At 41.6% G+C, this 18,010-nt stretch overlaps 1 protein-coding gene across 2 annotated transcripts in view; it reads right to left on the bottom strand.

Moving 5' to 3' along the window:
- The window catches only part of LOC138758440 (collagen alpha-1(XI) chain-like), a 337,229-nt gene that overhangs the window by 4,588 nt on the left and 314,631 nt on the right, over positions 1–18,010 (bottom strand). For both annotated transcript variants that reach the window (XM_069927352.1, XM_069927353.1), the window contains 3 exons: positions 17,678–17,927; positions 14,982–15,094; positions 11,548–11,616 (listed from right to left, as the gene is read on the bottom strand). In XM_069927352.1, coding sequence (XP_069783453.1) covers positions 11,548–11,616; positions 14,982–15,094; positions 17,678–17,927 — 432 coding nt within the window. The remainder of the gene's footprint in view (positions 1–11,547; positions 11,617–14,981; positions 15,095–17,677; positions 17,928–18,010) is intronic.

The following is an 18,010-nucleotide window of genomic DNA, read 5'->3' as shown; positions in this document are numbered from 1 at the left end:
AAACAGCATTCTTCAGTTCTTGGTGTATAAACAGGAAATACGTTGTATATAGCACGCATATTTACAAGCAATTTAAATGCAGTATAAAGATTGTTAAGTAATAGTAGTCTCAGAGGGATTGTGAGAGCAGTTCATCAGCTGTTCAGAAATCTCACTGTCCCTGGGAAGAAGTTGCATACTGGACCATTACACAGGGCAGTCAAGAGTCAAAATGGTTGCTGTGGGATTGTAATACACAAGCCAGATCTGGCATTGAAGACAATTTTACTTCATTCCTCTCCCATAGACAGCTTTTGAAGAGCATGCTTGTTTTCTTTTAAAAAAAACATCTTAGTCCTCATTATTTCATTCCACAGCTGCCGTGATTGAATGGTCAGACTTCTATCACAATTGCTGGCCTGATTACACTGGAGGACGAAGATTTTGTTCCTGAACACTTTTGGATGTGCTTTATGGATTTTGGGCTACTGATCACTTAAAAGTTTTCTATCACGTACTTTTTTTTCCCCAGATGTAACCTATTTTGTTATTTCCGGTCTTATTGCCCAGAAAGCAAGCTGTTTTGGTCAGTCCAAGCAGGCCTGGGCAAGCACTCAGTGCAGGTGCTCTGCAAACATTGTCTTAGGTCTGGGCATGTTTAGTCAGAAAAGATGCAGACAGGCAAAAAAGCAGCTCACATATACAGATGATGTGCATTACATTGATAATAGATTGAATGCCTGTTGATGCACATGTTCTTCAGGCAATAGCATAGTGATTGTACTTAACGGTAGCATTTATTGTCTTGTGGAATAAAAATACAGCAGAAATGTCTCGTCAATGTCGCAATAGCTGTGATAAATTCTGTTTGAGGTGATGATAAATTCAATAAAAAATAATTTAATGTTTCTCCAACTGCCAATGTGATATGGTAAATCTGAAATTATCTTTGTGTTCAACTTGAAGTTCTCTAACATAATTTCCATTTTCTTTTCACCAGGAAGCAAACCTTTTGGAAAGAAAAGTATTGTGCAGTGAATTTAACTGGTTTGCTGCAGAAGCTGTGGAAGACGAGGTGACAGGGTGTACAAGACCCATGGATGGCCCCAGCCTTGTGATGGCAACCAGCCTACTGACCGGTTGCTGGTAAATGGGATAATCTAAATGGGTACTTGATGGACACCATGGACACACTGAGCTGATCTATTTCTTTGCTATGTGGCTTGAGGTCTGATTGGGTATAAAGTTAAACTTAACATGAACCTGACACATGCCCCATAACTTTTATAGCGTTCAACAGCAGTAGTGCGTACTGTTCTGGACTCTTCAGAAAAGATGGAGAGACTCACAAAGACAATGCTGCGTTTGCTTACACTTTGTGCAGTAGGTTGGTGGTTAGCCTTTACAGTGCCAGCAATCGGGACTGGACTTGGGTTCGAATCCTGCGCTGTCTGTAAGGAGTTTGTACGTATTCCCTGTGTCTGCATAGGTTTTCTTCGGTGGCTCTGGTTTCCTTCAAAAACATACTGGGGTGTAGGTTAATGGGGTGTAAAATGGGCAGCACAGACTCATAAGGCTGATTTGGCCTGTTACCGTGCTGTATGTCTAAAAGAAAAATTAAATTCATTTTGAGGAAAAAAATACTCAGGGTCTCTTGAAAGAAAACTATGCATTTTTACCATAGTTTTAACTCATTATCATCAGGTTCCACATTTTCCTAACAGGTGGACACATCCATCCCTTAGGATCTTAAGACCTTCCAATCAAGTCCCCTCTCAGTCTGCTAAATTTCAACAAGATCATCCTGCCCAATCTTTTGTCAGAGGATCACCTGTCATTGCAGATTTACCAATTAGGACTCCAAATTTTTAACATCTTTCCTTTTAGAAGGAGACTAATTTTGTATACAACCCTCCAGATATGGTTTCATCAATGCATGGTATAACGAAGCACACCTTATTTTTGCATACAGAAGATCACTTTTCTTTCACTCCTTTAAGCCAACAAGGCCTAGATGAGGTGTAACAGAAGATTTTTCATAATGGTAATGGGACTGGTAATGGTGGGATAATGTAATAAGGATTGACTGGATAGGCTCTATTCATCCATCCATCCATTCATCTATTCCAGTGGTTCTCAACCCTTTTTCTTTCCACTCACATTCCTTTAAGCAATCCCCATGCCATCGGTGCTCTGTGATTAGTAAGGGATTATTTTTTTTTAAATTTTTTATTTTTCACACCATAAATCACATTAACCATGGTACACACTTTTTCCTTTTCACACATATACAGTGCCATTTTCTCCCCCCCTCCTCCTCCCAACCCACCCTCCCCACCCCCCCCCTCCCGTCCATTTAAGATATACAATCTAGGATACATTTAACCAGTCAGACAATGTTGTCACTCAACAAAAATACACCAGAAATTTTACTGAGTCCATTCTTTTCATTTCCTTCTCCTTCCATCAACTTAGGTAATGATTGTCCCCGGTAGGTTTTCGCTATTGTATTTAATGTAAGGCTCATATTTGTTCGAATATTTCAATATTATTTCTTAAACTATATGTTATTTTTTCCAATGGAATACATTTATTCATTTCTATATACCATTGTTGTATTTTCAAATTATCTTCCGATTTCCAGGTTGACATAATACATTTTTTTGCTACGGCTAGAGCTATCTTAACAAATCTTTTTTGTGCACCATCCAAATCAATTCCAAATTCGTTGTTTTTTATGTTACTTAGAAGGAAGATCTCTGGATTTTTTGGTATATTGTTTTCTGTAATTTTATTTAATATCTGGTTTAGATCTTCCCAAAATTTTTCTACTTTCTCACATGTCCAGATTGCATGAATTGTTGTTCCCATTTCTTTTTTACATCAAAAACATCTATCAGATACTGTTGGGTCCCATTTATTTAACTTTTGAGGTGTAATGTATAGCCTGTGTATCCAGTTATATTGTATCATACGTAACCTCGTATTTATTGTATTTCTCATCGTTCCAGAACATAACTTCTCCCATGTTTCCTTTTTTATCTTTATATTTAAATCTTGTTCCCATTTTTGTTTAGTTTTACCATTTGTTTCCTCATTCTCCTTTTCTTGCAGTTTAATATACATATTTGTTATAAATCTTTTGATTATCATTGTATCTGTAATCACATATTCAAAGTTACTTGCCTCTGGCAAACTCAAACTGCTTCCTAATTTATCTTTCAAGTAGGATCTCAGTTGGTAATATGCCAGCGCTGTATCTTGAGTTCAATCTGAGGCGCCTGCAAGCTCACACCAAGACACAAGAGAAACTTGTCCGTGAACTACTCTTTGCAGATGATGCCGCTTTAGTTGCCCATTCAGAGCCAGCTCTTCAGCGCTTGACGTCCTGCTTTGCGGAAACTGCCAAAATGTTTGGCCTGGAAGTCAGCCTGAAGAAAACTGAGGTCCTCCATCAGCCAGCTCCCCACCATGACTACCAGCCCCCCCACATCTCCATCGGGCACACAAAACTCAAAACGGTCAACCAGTTTACCTATCTCGGCTGCACCATTTCATCAGATGCAAGGATCGACAATGAGATAGACAACAGACTCGCCAAGGCAAATAGCGCCTTTGGAAGACTACACAAAAGAGTCTGGAAAAACAACCAACTGAAAAACCTCACAAAGATAAGCGTATACAGAGCCGTTGTCATACCCACACTCCTGTTCGGCTCCGAATCATGGGTCCTCTACCGGCACCACCTACGGCTCCTAGAACGCTTCCACCAGCGTTGTCTCCGCTCCATCCTCAACATCCATTGGAGCGCTCACACCCCTAACGTCGAGGTACTCGAGATGGCAGAGGTCGACAGCATCGAGTCCACGCTGCTGAAGATCCAGCTGCGCTGGATGGGTCACGTCTCCAGAATGGAGGACCATCGCCTTCCCAAGATCGTATTATATGGCGAGCTCTCCACTGGCCACCGTGACAGAGGTGCACCAAAGAAAAGGTACAAGGACTGCCTAAAGAAATCTCTTGGTGCCTGCCACATTGACCACCGCCAGTGGGCTGATAACGCCTCAAACCGTGCATCTTGGCGCCTCACAGTTTGGCGGGCAGCAGCCTCCTTTGAAGAAGACCGCAGAGCCCACCTCACTGACAAAAGGCAAAGGAGGAAAAACCCAACACCCAACCCCAACCAACCAATTTTCCCTTGCAACCGCTGCAATCGTGTCTGCCTGTCCCGCATCGGACTGGTCAGCCACAAACGAGCCTGCAGCTGACGTGGACTTTTTACCCCCTCCATAAATCTTCGTCCGCGAAGCCAAGCCAAAAGAAGAAAAGAAAAGAAATCTTGAGTTATATTGTACTTATCTTTCATTTGTTCAAAGGATAAGAATCTATTTCCTGAAAAACAATTTTCTATTCTTTTAATCCCTTTTTTTTCCCATTCTCTAAAGGAAAGGTTATCTATTGTAAAAGGGAGTAACTTGTTTTGCGTCAATATTAGTTTTGGTAATTGATAATTTGTTTTATTTCTTTCAACATGAATCTTCTTCCAAATATTGAGGAGATGATGTAATACTGGAGAACTTCTATGTTGTACCAATTTTTCATCCCATTTATATAATATGTGTTCAGGTATCTTTTCCCCTATTTTATCTAATTCTAATCTCGTCCAATCTGGATTTTCCCTTGTTTGATAAAAATCTGATAGGTATCTTAATTGTGCGGCTCTATAATAATTTTTAAAGTTTGGCAGTTGTAAACCTCCTTGTTTATACCATTCTGTTAATTTATCTAGTGCTATCCTCGGTTTCCCCCCTCTCCATAAAAATTTCCTTATTATTTTCTTTAACTCCTTGAAGAATTTCTCTGTCAGTTGTATTGGCAATGCCTGAAATAAGTATAATATCCTTGGAAAAATGTTCATTTTAATACAGTTTATCCTTCCTATTAGTGTTAGTGGTAAATCTTTCCAATGCTCTAAATCGTTCTGTAATTTTTTCATTAGTGGATAATAATTGAGTTTATATAGTTGGCCGAGATTTTTGTTTATTTGTACACCTAGGTATCTTATTGCTTGCATTTGCCATCTAAATGGTGATTCCTTCTTAAATTTTGAGAAATCCGCATTATTCATAGGCATTGCTTCACTTTTATTTACGTTTATCTTGTAACCTGACACTTCTCCATATTCCTTCAATTTCTTATATAATTCTTTTATTGATAGTTCTGGTTCTGTTAAGTACACTATAACATCATCTGCAAATAAACTGATTTTATATTCCTTGTCTTTTATTTTTATTCCTTTTATATTATTATCTATTCTTATCAGTTCTGCTAGTGGTTCTATAGCTAACGCAAACAATAAAGGTGATAGTGGGCATCCCTGCCGTGTTGACCTGCTTAAGTTAAATTGCTTTGATACATGTCCATTTACTGTCACTTTCGCTAACGGTCCCTTATATAATGCTTTAATCCAATTAATATACTTCTCCGGTAAACTGAATTTTTGCAATACTTTGAACAAATAATTCCATTCTACTCTGTCAAAGGCCTTCTCTGCGTCTAAAGCAACTGCTACTGTCGGTGCTTTATTTCCTTCTACTGCATGAATTAAGTTAATAAATTTACAAATATTGTCTGTTGTGTGTCTTTTTTTGATAAATCCAGTTTGGTCTAAATTTACCATTTTCGGTACATGCTCTGCTAATCTGTTTGCTAATAGTTTAGCTATTATCTTATAATCTGTGTTAAGTAAGGATATTGGTCTATATGACGCTGGTGAGAGTGGATCTTTCCCTTGCTTTAGTATTACTCTAATTATTGCTGTTTTACATAAATCTGGTAAGCTTTGTGTTTTATCAATCTGGTTGATTACTTCCAGGAGGGGCGGAATTAATAAGTCTTTAAATGCTTTGTAGAATTCTATTGGGAATCCATCCTCTCCTGGTGTCTTATTATTTGGTAATTTTTTTATTATCTCTTGTATTTCTACTATTCCAAATGGCTCTGTTAATTTATTTTGTTCCTCTATTTGTAGTTTTGGTAGTTCAATTTTAATCAGAAATTAATCTATTTTCCCTTCTTTCCCTTTGTTTTCAGTTCGGTATAATTGCTCTACATCACCTTTGTTGACCTCACCAAAGCCTTCGACACCGTGAGCAGGAAAGGGCTTTGGCAAATACTAGAGCGCATCGGATGTCCCCCAAAGTTCCTCAACATGATTATCCAACTGCACGAAAACCAACAAGGTCGGGTCAGATACAGCAATGAGCTCTCTGAACCCTTCTCCATTAACAATGGCGTGAAGCAAGGCTGCGTTCTCGCACCAACCCTCTTTTCAATCTTCTTCAGCATGATGCTGAACCAAGCCATGAAAGGCCCCAACAATGAAGACGCTGTTTACATCCGGTACCGCACGGATGGCAGTCTCTTCAATCTGAGGCGCCTGCAAGCTCACACCAAGACACAAGAGAAACTTGTCCGTGAACTACTCTTTGCAGACGATGCCGCTTTAGTTGCCCATTCAGAGCCAGCTCTTCAGCGCTTGACGTCCTGCTTTGCGGAAACTGCCAAAATGTTTGGCCTGGAAGTCAGCCTGAAGAAAACTGAGGTCCTCCATCAGCCACCTCCCCACCATGATTACCAGCCCCCCCACATCTCCATCGGGCACACAAAACTCAAAACGGTCAACCAGTTTACCTATCTCGGCTGCACCATTTCATTAGATGCAAGGATCGACAATGAGATAGACAACAGACTCGCCAAGGCAAATAGCGCCTTTGGAAGACTACACAAAAGAGTCTGGAAAAACAACCAACTGAAAAACCTCACAAAGATAAGCGTATACAGAGCCGTTGTCATACCCACACTCCTGTTCGGCTCCGAATCATGGGTCCTCTACCGGCACCACCTACGGCTCCTAGAACGCTTCCACCAGCGTTGTCTCCGCTCCATCCTCAACATCCATTGGAGCGCTTACATCCCTAACGTCGAAGTACTCGAGATGGCAGAGGTTGGATGGGTCACGTCTCCAGAATGTAGGACCATCGCCTTCCCAAGATCATGTTATATGGCGAGCTCTCCACTGGCCACCGTGACAGAGGTGCACCAAAGAAAAGGTACAAGGACTGCCTAAAGAAATCTCTTGGTGCCTGCCACATTGACCACCGCCAGTGGGCTGATAACGCCTCAAACCGCGCATCTTGGCGCCTCACAGTTTGGCGGGCAGCAACCTCCTTTGAAGAAGACCGCAGAGCCCACCTCACTGACAAAAGGCAAAGGAGGAAAAACCCAACACCCAACCCCAACCAACCAATTTTCCCCTGCAACCGCTGCAATCATGTCTGCCTGTCCCGCATCGGACTTGTCAGCCACAAACGAGCCTGCAGCTGACGTGGACTTTTTATCCCCTCCATAAATCTTCGTCCGCGAAGCCAAGCCAAAGAAAGAAGAATTGTTCATAGAATTCTCTAAAGTTTTCCTTAATTTCTTTTGGATTATATGTAATTTGTTTGTCTTTTTTCCTTGATGCCAATACCATTTTCTTAGCTTGTTCTGTCTTAAGCTGCCATGCTAGGATTTTGTGCGTTTTTTCACCTAGTTCATAATATTTCTGTTTTGTCTTCATTATATTTTTCTCCACCTTATATGTTTGTAGTGTTTCATATTTTATTTTTTTATCCGCCAATTCTCTTCTTTTAGTTGTATCTTCCTTCATTACTAATTCTTTTTCTATATTTACTACTTCCCTTTCCAACTGCTCTGTTTCCTGATTATAGTCCTTCTTCATCTTGGTTACATAACTTATTATTTGCCCTCTAATGAATGCTTTCATTGCATCCCATAGTATAAACTTATCTTCCACTGATTCCATATTTATTTCAAAATACATTTTAATTTGTTTTTCAATAAATTCTCTAAAATCCTGCCTTTTAAGCAACATGGGGTTTAATCTCCATCTATACATTCTTGGAGGGATGTCCTCTAACTTTATTGTCAATATTAAGGGTGAATGGTCCGATAGTATTCTAGCTTTATATTCTGTTTTTTTTACTCTATCTTGCATACGTGCTGATAACAAAAATAGGTCTATTCTTGAATATGTTTTATGTCTAGCCGAGTAATATGAATATTCCTTTTCCTTTGGGTGTTGTTTCCTCCATATATCCAAAAGTTGCATTTCTTCCATCGATTTAATTATAAATTTGGTTACTTTGTTCTTTCTGTTAATTTTTTTCCCAGTTTTGTCCATATTTGAATCCAAATTCAGGTTGAAATCCCCTCCTATTAATATGTTCCCTTGCGTATCTGCTATCTTCAAAAAGATATCTTGCATGAACTTTTGATCTTCTTCGTTAGGTGAATATACATTGAGTAGATTCCAAAACTCCGAATATATCTGACATTTTATCATTACATATCTCCCTGCTGGATGTATTATTTCCTCTTCTATTTTAAATGGCACATTTTTACTAATTAATATAGCTACTCCTCTTGCTTTTGAATTATACGATGCTGCTGTTACGTGTCCTACCCAATCTCTCTTTAATTCAGTTAAATGTGTTTCTTACACAAATGCTATATCAATTTTTTCTTTTTTCAGTAAATTTAGCAGTTTCTTCCTTTTAATTTGGTTATGTATTCCATTAATATTTAAAGTCATATAGTTCAACGTAGCCATTTTATACTTTGTTTATCTTCCCTTTCCGTTTCTCCATCATTACTTTTCCTTCTTATCCATTTCTGTTTTTTTGTTTTGAATCCTTTATAAGACAACATTTCTAAAACATCAAACATTTTCCTTATTCTCCTATTTAAAACTTCTTTAGCCCCAATCCCCCCTTCCCCTCCTGAGTTGTCCTTTATCCCTTGTCGGACAACCACATCTCCCCTCTCCATTTGGATTTGCGAATTCACTCGCAAGCATCAGCTGATTTTGCAGTGACCGTAATACCCCCCCACCCAGCCCCCCCAGAAAAGATTTCGCTTTTCATATGTGACAAAGGTCACTCTTTTAATTCCCTCCTTATTCCCTCTATTCCTTTTCCTTCCCTTATTAATTCTTGTCTATACTATCTATATTTCCCTCTAAATACGGATACATTCATGTATGCACATTATACATATACACACATATACCTCTTTACCCACATACATATAAATCGTGGTCATTTTTACTCTTATTACGTCTTCATCTCTCTGTTTATTTTGTAGTTGTTCTGCAAATTTCCTTGCTTCCTCTGGATCCGAGAATAGTTTCTTTTTCCATAAGATCATTTTCGATGTTTTGAACTCTTTCCTCCTCTTCAGGAGCTCAAAATTTATGTCTTTTTAGTTTGCAGTCTTTTGTACTCTCGTAACACGTCTTCATCTCTCAGTCTATTTTGTAATTGTTCTGCAAATTTTCGTGCTTCCTCTGGATCCGAGAATAGTCTGTTTTGTTGTCCTGGAATAAATATTTTCAATACCGCTGGATGCTTTAGTATAAATTTATACCCTTTCTTCCATAAAATCGCCTTTGCTGTATTCAACTCCTTTCTCTTCTTCAGGAGTTCAAAACTTATATCTGGATAAATGAAGATTTTTTGCCCTTTGTATTCCAGTGGCTTGTTGCCCTCTTTTACTTTTTCCATTGTCTTCTCCAGTACCTTTTCTCTTGTAGTATATCTTAGGAATTTTACTAAAACAGATCTTGGCTTTTGTTGTGATTGTGGTTTAAAGGCCAATGCTCTATGTGCCCTTTCTATTTCCATTTCTTGCTGTAGTTCTGGACATCCTAGGATCCTAGGGATCCAATCTTTTATAAACTTTCTCATATTCTTGCCTTCTTCATCTTCCTTAAGGCCCACTATCTTTATGTTATTTCTTCTGTTATAATTTTCCATTATATCTATTTTCTGAGCTAACAGTTCTTGTGTCTCTTTAACTTTTTTATTAGATTCCTCTAATTTCTTTTTTAAGTCCTCTACTTCCATTTCTACTGCTGCTTCTCGTTCTTGCACCTTGTCCATTCTTTTTCCCATTTCTGATAAGGTCATATCTATTTTATTCATTTTCTCTTCTGTATTGTTTATTCTTCTTCTTAAATCATTAAATTCTTGCGCTTGCCATTCTTTAAATGACTCCATGTATTCTTTAATAAGAGAAAGTATATCCTTTATCTTGCCTTTCCCTTCTTCTTCTATTTCACTGTACTCTTCCTCTTCCTCTTCTTCTTCCTCTGGGTTGGCCATCTGTTGTTTCTTTGTTGCCCTTTTCTTCTCTTCTTTCTTGTTTTCGTTGTCTTCTGTGTTCTCCTCTTGCTGCAGGTGTTCTGCAGCTGTCGTTGCCGGCTGTGGAGATCGACTCCCCAGCTGGTCACCCCTCCCGTCAGTGTGTTTTTTTTCATGCGCATCGCGCATGCGCGAGGAGTCGCGCATGCACGGTTGCGCACTTTTACTCGGCTCAGCGAGCCATTTTTGTAGTCCATATTCTACCGACCTGAGGGAGCGGGTTTCTCTCTCCACCGCGGGCCTCTTCGAACAGGTAAGGCATTTTCCTTCATCTTCCGTTGTCTTCTCTTCCTCTCTTCTTACCGTTGGTTTCGACTTTTCTTTTTTCGTCGCCATCTTCTTTCCACCTTTATATTCACTTTACTTTGATTTTTATTTCTGTGCCTTTGTGTTTTGCTTTGTTTTTTCTGACTTTTCTGGAGAGGGCTGGAGTTCACCGTCCGGCCACTACTCCATCACGTGACTCCTCCGGAAGGGAAGGTTGAGAACCAATTGTTACTGAAATATTTTGCTTGAGAAAAATTTTCATTGGCCCATTTCCTTTGGAGTTATGAAACCGTGCACATAACGAGTCCATTAAAGCAGTGGTTTTCAACAATTTTCTTTCCTCCCACCTAATACCAGAGCACTGATGGCATAGAGATTACTGAAAGAGGTTTGTGAGTGGGAAAGAAAAAGGTTGAGAACCACTGATCTATTGACAAGGGTTGGGAGCCTTTTACCTTTTAATTTAGACATACAGCATGGTTACAGGCCATCTTGGCCTTCGTGTCCGTGCTGCCCAATTAACCTACACCCCTAGTATGGACTCGTGGGTCAAAATGGCCTGTTACCATGCTGTATGTCTATATTAAAAGGTTACCCACCCCTTTATATGACTATCTTTCTATCTCTAACTCTCTTTCTACCTTGCTCTATATGTCACTCTATGTCTATCTCCTTCTTTCTCGATATGACAATTTATCCTTGCCTATATTTGGACTGTAAGAGGCTGAGGGGTGACTTGATTGAGGCATATCAAATCATGAACAGAATGGTTTCGAAAGTAGTGGGATGGATTTAATTGCAATTTGAGGGACACCTTTTTCACACAGAGGGTATATTGACTGCCAGGTGGTGGAGACAATTTCAACATTTAAAAGACATTTGGACAGGTATGTAGATAGGAAAGGATGGTGGAAGGGAGTGGGGCTGACTGGATTATTCTTTAGGGAGACAACACCTACACAACAGGTTGAAGACCCCCTTCTGTGGTGTGCCAGAACTCTAATGCATTAAACATGTGTTCTTCGTGTGATCTTACCTGTTTGCCCCGCTTGAATTTGCTGAACCAATTTCCTGGTTTGTCACGTTGCCAGGAAGAAACTTTGACCTGGAAGAGTCAGAAAGCAAAGTTGTGATGCCGGTTTTAAAGTATGGGTAACATCAGTTTCCATTAAACTCCATCCCCCAGAGTCTCTTTTTCTGCTCTTCCATTCTGAGAACTACCCCCTCCCCATCACCCCAGCTTTTTTCTATTCTACCCTCCCACTGATATCCACCTGTGGTCCTTTCCCTGCCCCTTCCTCCCTCCTTTGCCCCCATCCGCCCACATTTTCAATTCAGGCGCGTGCCTGCTTTAGGCGCGTATCTTGTCGAAGGGTTCAGGCCTACATCAATGGCAAAAAAATGGCAGTGAGGCCAGAGTTGTTGCAACAGTAGCACTGCTGTTGGTATGGACCTGTAGAGAATGAGGAGAGGAAACATAACCCTTCTTCGCAGGGTTTGACCACCCAGTCCAACCTCCAATAGCCCAGTTAACAGAGCCAACTGCGGTTTGCTTTAAAATCCTGTGACTGTGGAGTTGGGGCCCAAGACGGTGGTGCCTATAATCGGCAGCAGTTGTAACGGATTGCAGACTCTGCGGAAGCAGAGGACTAGCGCAGGGCACCAGAAAGTGGGGAGACCAACCACTGAGTCCAATCTAACCCATTAACATCGTTAATTCAATTTTAATCTCTCATTAAATGAATGGCATTCATTCATTTCATTCATATTGCGGCCCATGCCATCCAAATGCACCCATGTGATCAATCCACCTATTAATGCTGTACGTCTTTTCTTTTAAGCACATTGGAAGAAACTCATGCAGACATAGGGAGAATGTACTGTAATGGACTTATGTTAAACTATATTTATTTTATATACATGTCTAAGTAAATTATAGAGTTTAAAATATTGCATCTCTATTCTTAGTGAGTTAGCTGTGGGTTGGTACTGGGTCACACATAGGTCACAGCAGATTTATAGAGACCATTGTTTTCTGAGCAGAGTGTTCATTCTTGGAGCCGACGTGTTTGGGACAGACAGAGCGAATGGATTTCAAGTGAGTTCTTAATTATTCAAGAACTGCTAGAGGAAGCCATCTGTTTGTAATCAAAGCCACTTGAACAGAGATGAAGTCAGAGGTTGTTATGGATATGCAGTGGTTTTTAAAAAGAAACAGAATTTTGGTAGAAATAAAATTGATGGTCATGTGGTTTCAAAGAATTAGGACTCATCTTGGTGATGATGTAATGGTTAAACAATTTGAGAAATATATTACCAGATTCAGATATATGGTGTTCAATTTTGGAAGAGTTTAGTTTGGATAGTACAGAAGTCAAAACCCCTGTGACACAGGGGTTGAACCTTATGAGAGACAGAATTGGTGCTGCTTATGTGTGTTACCCGTGGGAAAAGGGGAACACAGAATCAGTGGCTTTTGAAATAAGGAAGACCATTTTGCCATCTCTTTGGAAAAGAGGACAGATTTCTACTGGGTCTGTTTTTGTATGGCCACTTCATTTAACCCTTGTCTGGGGTTTGTGATTTCATCGTGGAAGAAAATAGCCATTTGTGAGTAAAGAGGCCTGAAGATATGATGTTTAAAAGCACTTTATAATTATTTCTGAATTGAGAATTTAAAACCTTCAAGCAAGACAAAAATGCTGAACTTTTAAAGATTGACTTTTTCAGAGTGGGACTTTAATTACACACACACATTTACATATAGTGGGCCTAAGTTTAGAGTTAACCAAGTTTAGAGATAAGTAAGAAATATTAATGTTATTAATAGTTTAATTAAAAAACTATTATTTTGAATTTACCGTTGCTGTTCTTATGTTAGTGCTAACAAAGTCCCTTTAGTCTCAAAAATAATTAAAAGGGTTGCTAATTTGTAACAGTACTGTTACGAGCCCAAAGGATCCATAAACCCAGCAGCAATATTCACCAAGACAAATAGTTACTTAAGCAAAAGTTGCTTTTAATTATCTTTAAACATGAAAATAGGATCACACTTTAACCTATCACTATTGACTTAACTAACCTAAATTAACCCCCCTTCTAATTCTAAGCGCATGTGTATGTAATGTGTGCATAAGTTCAGAAAAGTTATTTGATTCACAGTCCAATCTCATTCCTCCAACTTCACTGGTTGCAGGCCATTCTTATACTGTGCACAGAATTTAACATTTATAATGTTCACCAGGCTTTGGTGCTTGAAAGGTAAATGGTGACTGCTCAGGAAGGTTCTTGTCGGTTTTCAGAGAGATTTGTTGTTCCAGGACATCCACACTGATGTACTTCTATCAGCCACTCCAGTGTCTTGCTGACAAAACTTGACCCTTCAGGGTTCTCCAGATGATAACCTCTTACTTTCAGGTCACCATGGAGTTCCTTTTTGTTTCCCTTATTTCAAGTGAAACATTAGACAGCCAGCCATTTCCTCTTGCATGAACCACAAGGGCTTTGACCAAGCCGTCTTCCAAACGGGCTTCCCACAAGCTTGCCAGCTTGTCCTGTTCCAGTCCCAGCTACTTCTGCTGGCTGTAACACTGTACAAGTGATCTCTGCTTCTCTCTCTCTCCGAGAGAAAGCCTATTTGACTCTCTCTGCTTGCAAAACCACATGACCCTCTTTGAACAAGTTCTCTTCCAGTCAATCTGTGGCTCCAGCAAGTTATTTCATCTGCTGCCTTTTTGTAAACAACAATCCATTAGTGTAGTCTCTTGAGCACTCTTCAAAGCTCTTGCAAAAGCTCTGAGGCCCCGATATGTCAAGCATGGGACAGAGCTCCAGTATTTCAATTAAGATCTGTTTTAAAATGTTTGTATGCGACCTACTCTAGCAAACCATTCCCAATTTATCTCCCAAAAACATATCTATGTACTTTGTCACAGTACAAACTCCTACAAACCATGCCAGATTTGAACCCGGGATGTAGTAGTGCTGTGCTAACCTCCACGGTAACTGTGCCAACAATTAAATCTGATTAAATTAACTGAATGCTGTCTTAGAGCTGGACTGTTTGGCTGCGCTTTATTTCCTCAGAAAGATAATCACTCCATCTTATTCCTTCCATTCCCCTTCAATGCCTTGAGCACAGTTCTGCACAAGCCTATTTCTCAAATGCAATCTCTAGTAAGCAGAGCAGACTCTGCTGGAGGAGCGCAGCAGGTCGAGCAGCCTCAGTGGTGAGGGGGGGGGGGGGGGGTGTTGACGTTTCGGCCTGAAACCTGACCCCAAAGTTGTCTCGATGGAAGGGTTTCAGCCTGAAACGTGGGCTGTTCTCTTTCTCCTATTGATGCTGACTACCCCACTGTGTTTAGCTTCATATTCAAGCCTCTGCAGTCTCCACATTAAAACGGGCTGGTGCACCAAACAAGGAGCCATTGCAAAACTGTGGTGACACCTCCGTCCCGTTGGCTGACTTACTCCTTCCGTCTTCTTGTCTGGGTAGATGCAGGTTTCTCCCCCAGCAGTGAAGTTACAGAAGACCTTGAAAGAATCTTTTGCGCATCCCTGATTCGGATCAATCCAGTAATCACCTGGAAGAACAAGAGTGATTAAGCCACCATTACATTTGCATGTATTTAAGGCATGGTCTGATAGCTTCTCGATTAGCCGGGGCATCAAAGGCTATGGGGAGCAGACCAGGCAGTGGGGCTGAGAGGGAAAATGGATCAGCTCATGATTAAATGGCAGGGCAGACTCGATGGGCTGAATTGCCCATTTACATTCCTGTGTCTTATGCTCTTATTTTTCATGCAATATGAAGTGAATTAAATCATAAAATTTCTACTTCAATTTTAGACATGCAACATGATCACAGACCCTTCCGACCCACGAGGCCATGCTGCCCAAATACCCCAATGACACGACAACTCTGGTTCATTTTTTGGAGGGTGGGAGGAAACCGGAGCGCCCGAAGGAAACCCACGGGAGAACGTATAAACTCCTTACCGACAGCACCGGATTCGAATCCCGATCACTGGCGCTGTAACAGCGCGGCACTAATGGCGCCACTATTTTAGTCACCCTTTCCTGACCCATCAACAATGAAAAGATGACCAGTAAACATTCATTTATTGACTGAAATGCCGGGAAAATCGTGGGAAAAAAAATTAACATAATTACCGCCAGTGTGGTTGTTCACACTGGGCGCCTTTACAGACTGCAAGTACCTGAGTGCGTCAGACCCGGTGCAGTAGAGTGGATGACTGACAACAAATTTCTCCGGTACGATTTACACTGCAGGCTTCCTTGGGGTCTCGCAGGATAAATCACGGTGCAGGAATTGACTTTTTGGACTGCCTGTGTAGCGGCAAAATTCTTTTATTGGGCCATTTTACAGCTGCAGTCTAAAAACCATGATTGAGTCACAGAGGTCATGAATGGTAAAGCACTAATAGATGGACTGAGGCATTATGGGAAATTTTCCTCAGCTGTTTTGATTGCATTTGCTGCTCTTCCCCTCTCTGCCACTGTCTTTGTTCTGTCAACATAGGGACAAGCTGAATACGTGAGAGCCTGGGTTAATTTGGGATCAATGGAGATGGTGTCCCATCCCTTCCCCAGTTCGTTGGTTTGGATTAGTACATCTGTCCACATTTTATTAGGAACCTACCTCTTGGCTTGTGTGCTGAACTTCAGCTTGGAGATGGAGGAGCACCTTCCACAAGCCTCTGCACTTTAAAAGGAGTGGACAAACTTGAGAGGGCGCAGGGCGGCTTAAATCTTTTATTTTAAAAAAAATGTAGACTTACAGCATGGTAACAGGCCAACGAATCCTTGCCGCCCAATTTACATCCCATTAACCTACACCCCTGGTATGCTGTCTTGAATATGTTGGATAAGGGAACTTAGACAGTTTCCTTGGCCATTATTCACCTACATATGAGGGGTGATCTTCAGAAGCTGCTGAGGGGTAATTTTATGGAGCAATGTGCTAGTTAAACTTCAAGATTCAATTTATTATTATAGTAATTAAACAGTGACCTATTACATTAAATTTCTTTTGCCTGCTGCAAGGCAGACATATTTGCCACTGGCAGGAATTGCCTAAGTGCCTATAGTCAGAGAAAGAGAAGCAAAAGAGAGACACCCAAAATTATCGAGTGTCTGTTGATTCACCCCCAGCACTTCCAGTCCAAACCAATGGCAACCCGAGCTCCAGATCCAAGCCTCCGGCACGGTCAGGAACTCTTCAGTGACCTCGGCTGCTCCTCGCATCCCGGTTCCCACACCTGGTACCCCCCTCAGCTAGTTTGAGCCAGTCTCCAGCAGCCCACAGCCTCCACGGGTTCCTTGCCTCTAGTCGCCAGCAGTCCCCCACTGAGCCCTCAGCTGCTGAGCCACCTCACGTGGTCGCCGTCCCCATGGGTCGTCTCCTGCGCCTTCTCCTTCTCAGACGGGGGCATGATCTTCTCGTCCTCTGTGGCCCTGCTCCAGTCCCTTGAGGCTGCTGCCGATTAAGATGTGCCGCCATCTTGGGCGTGGACCCATGGTCACGGGATTTCAACTAAAATCCACATCGGCTCCCTCAGCTGACAGCAAACGACTGGGCTGCTAGACCCCAGGGACCACTGCAGCTCCGCTCCTGTGGGTCTGCTCCAATGGTTCTGCCAGCGCTGTGTGCTACCGTCCTGAGTTCTTGTACCATATCATACAGTGGTCAAATTAACCTACCGACCTACCGGCACAAGGGAGGAAACTGGAGCACTTGGAAGATGCCCATCAGGAGAACGTGCGGACTCGTAAATAATGTGTACTATGTCTACATAAATGTTTGCACATTTTTACACTGAAGAACCCTGTTTTGTCCAGTTGTACTTTCTAATTGTGTGCTAATAATAAACTTGAACGAACTCCACAAAGACAGGATGTGGGATCAGGATTGAACCAGGATCAGTGGAACTCTAAGGCATGGCATTCTGGGTGCACCACCGTTGATGTTCGCAGGGGAGGGTAATTACTTGAAGAGTGGCCCCTTGGGATTAATTGCTTTGGGGAACGTGATGGAAAACGTGGGAGAGGCTCATGGAGGGAAAGGGCAGCCACTGGGAGATCTGACAAAGTGGATCGTGGAGAGGGGAGCTCCACCCCCACCTTCACCACACAGTCGAACGTACCATCCTTGAAGTGGGGGTGGCAGATCTGGAGCTCCTTGCAGGTCCGCCCGGGGTTGGCCTGCGTGCCCACGGGTCGCCGCAGCAGCTCCACCTCGTCCTTCAGCGAAGACAGAGCCCCGAATATCTCCTCCATGCCATCGGCGTAGTCGAAGAACCTTTCCCCGTGGCCGTCAGCTTGCTCGCTCTCGGCATGCCGCCTCGTCTTCCGCCTGTACAAGGGCAGGGGCTGGATCACTTCAGCAGGTGGGCCCTGGTTGGGAGGAGAGATGAGAACGACGTTCAGTTTCGTACAGTGGAGGGACGGACCCTGCATATCTCAGCGAGTGACCCCAC

The sequence above is a fragment of the Narcine bancroftii genome, chromosome 3 (genome assembly GCF_036971445.1).
Source record: "Narcine bancroftii isolate sNarBan1 chromosome 3, sNarBan1.hap1, whole genome shotgun sequence".
Classification (NCBI taxonomy): domain Eukaryota; kingdom Metazoa; phylum Chordata; class Chondrichthyes; order Torpediniformes; family Narcinidae; genus Narcine; species Narcine bancroftii.
Note: the sequence above shows the minus strand (reverse complement) of the source record. Positions and strands in the feature narration are given on the sequence as shown.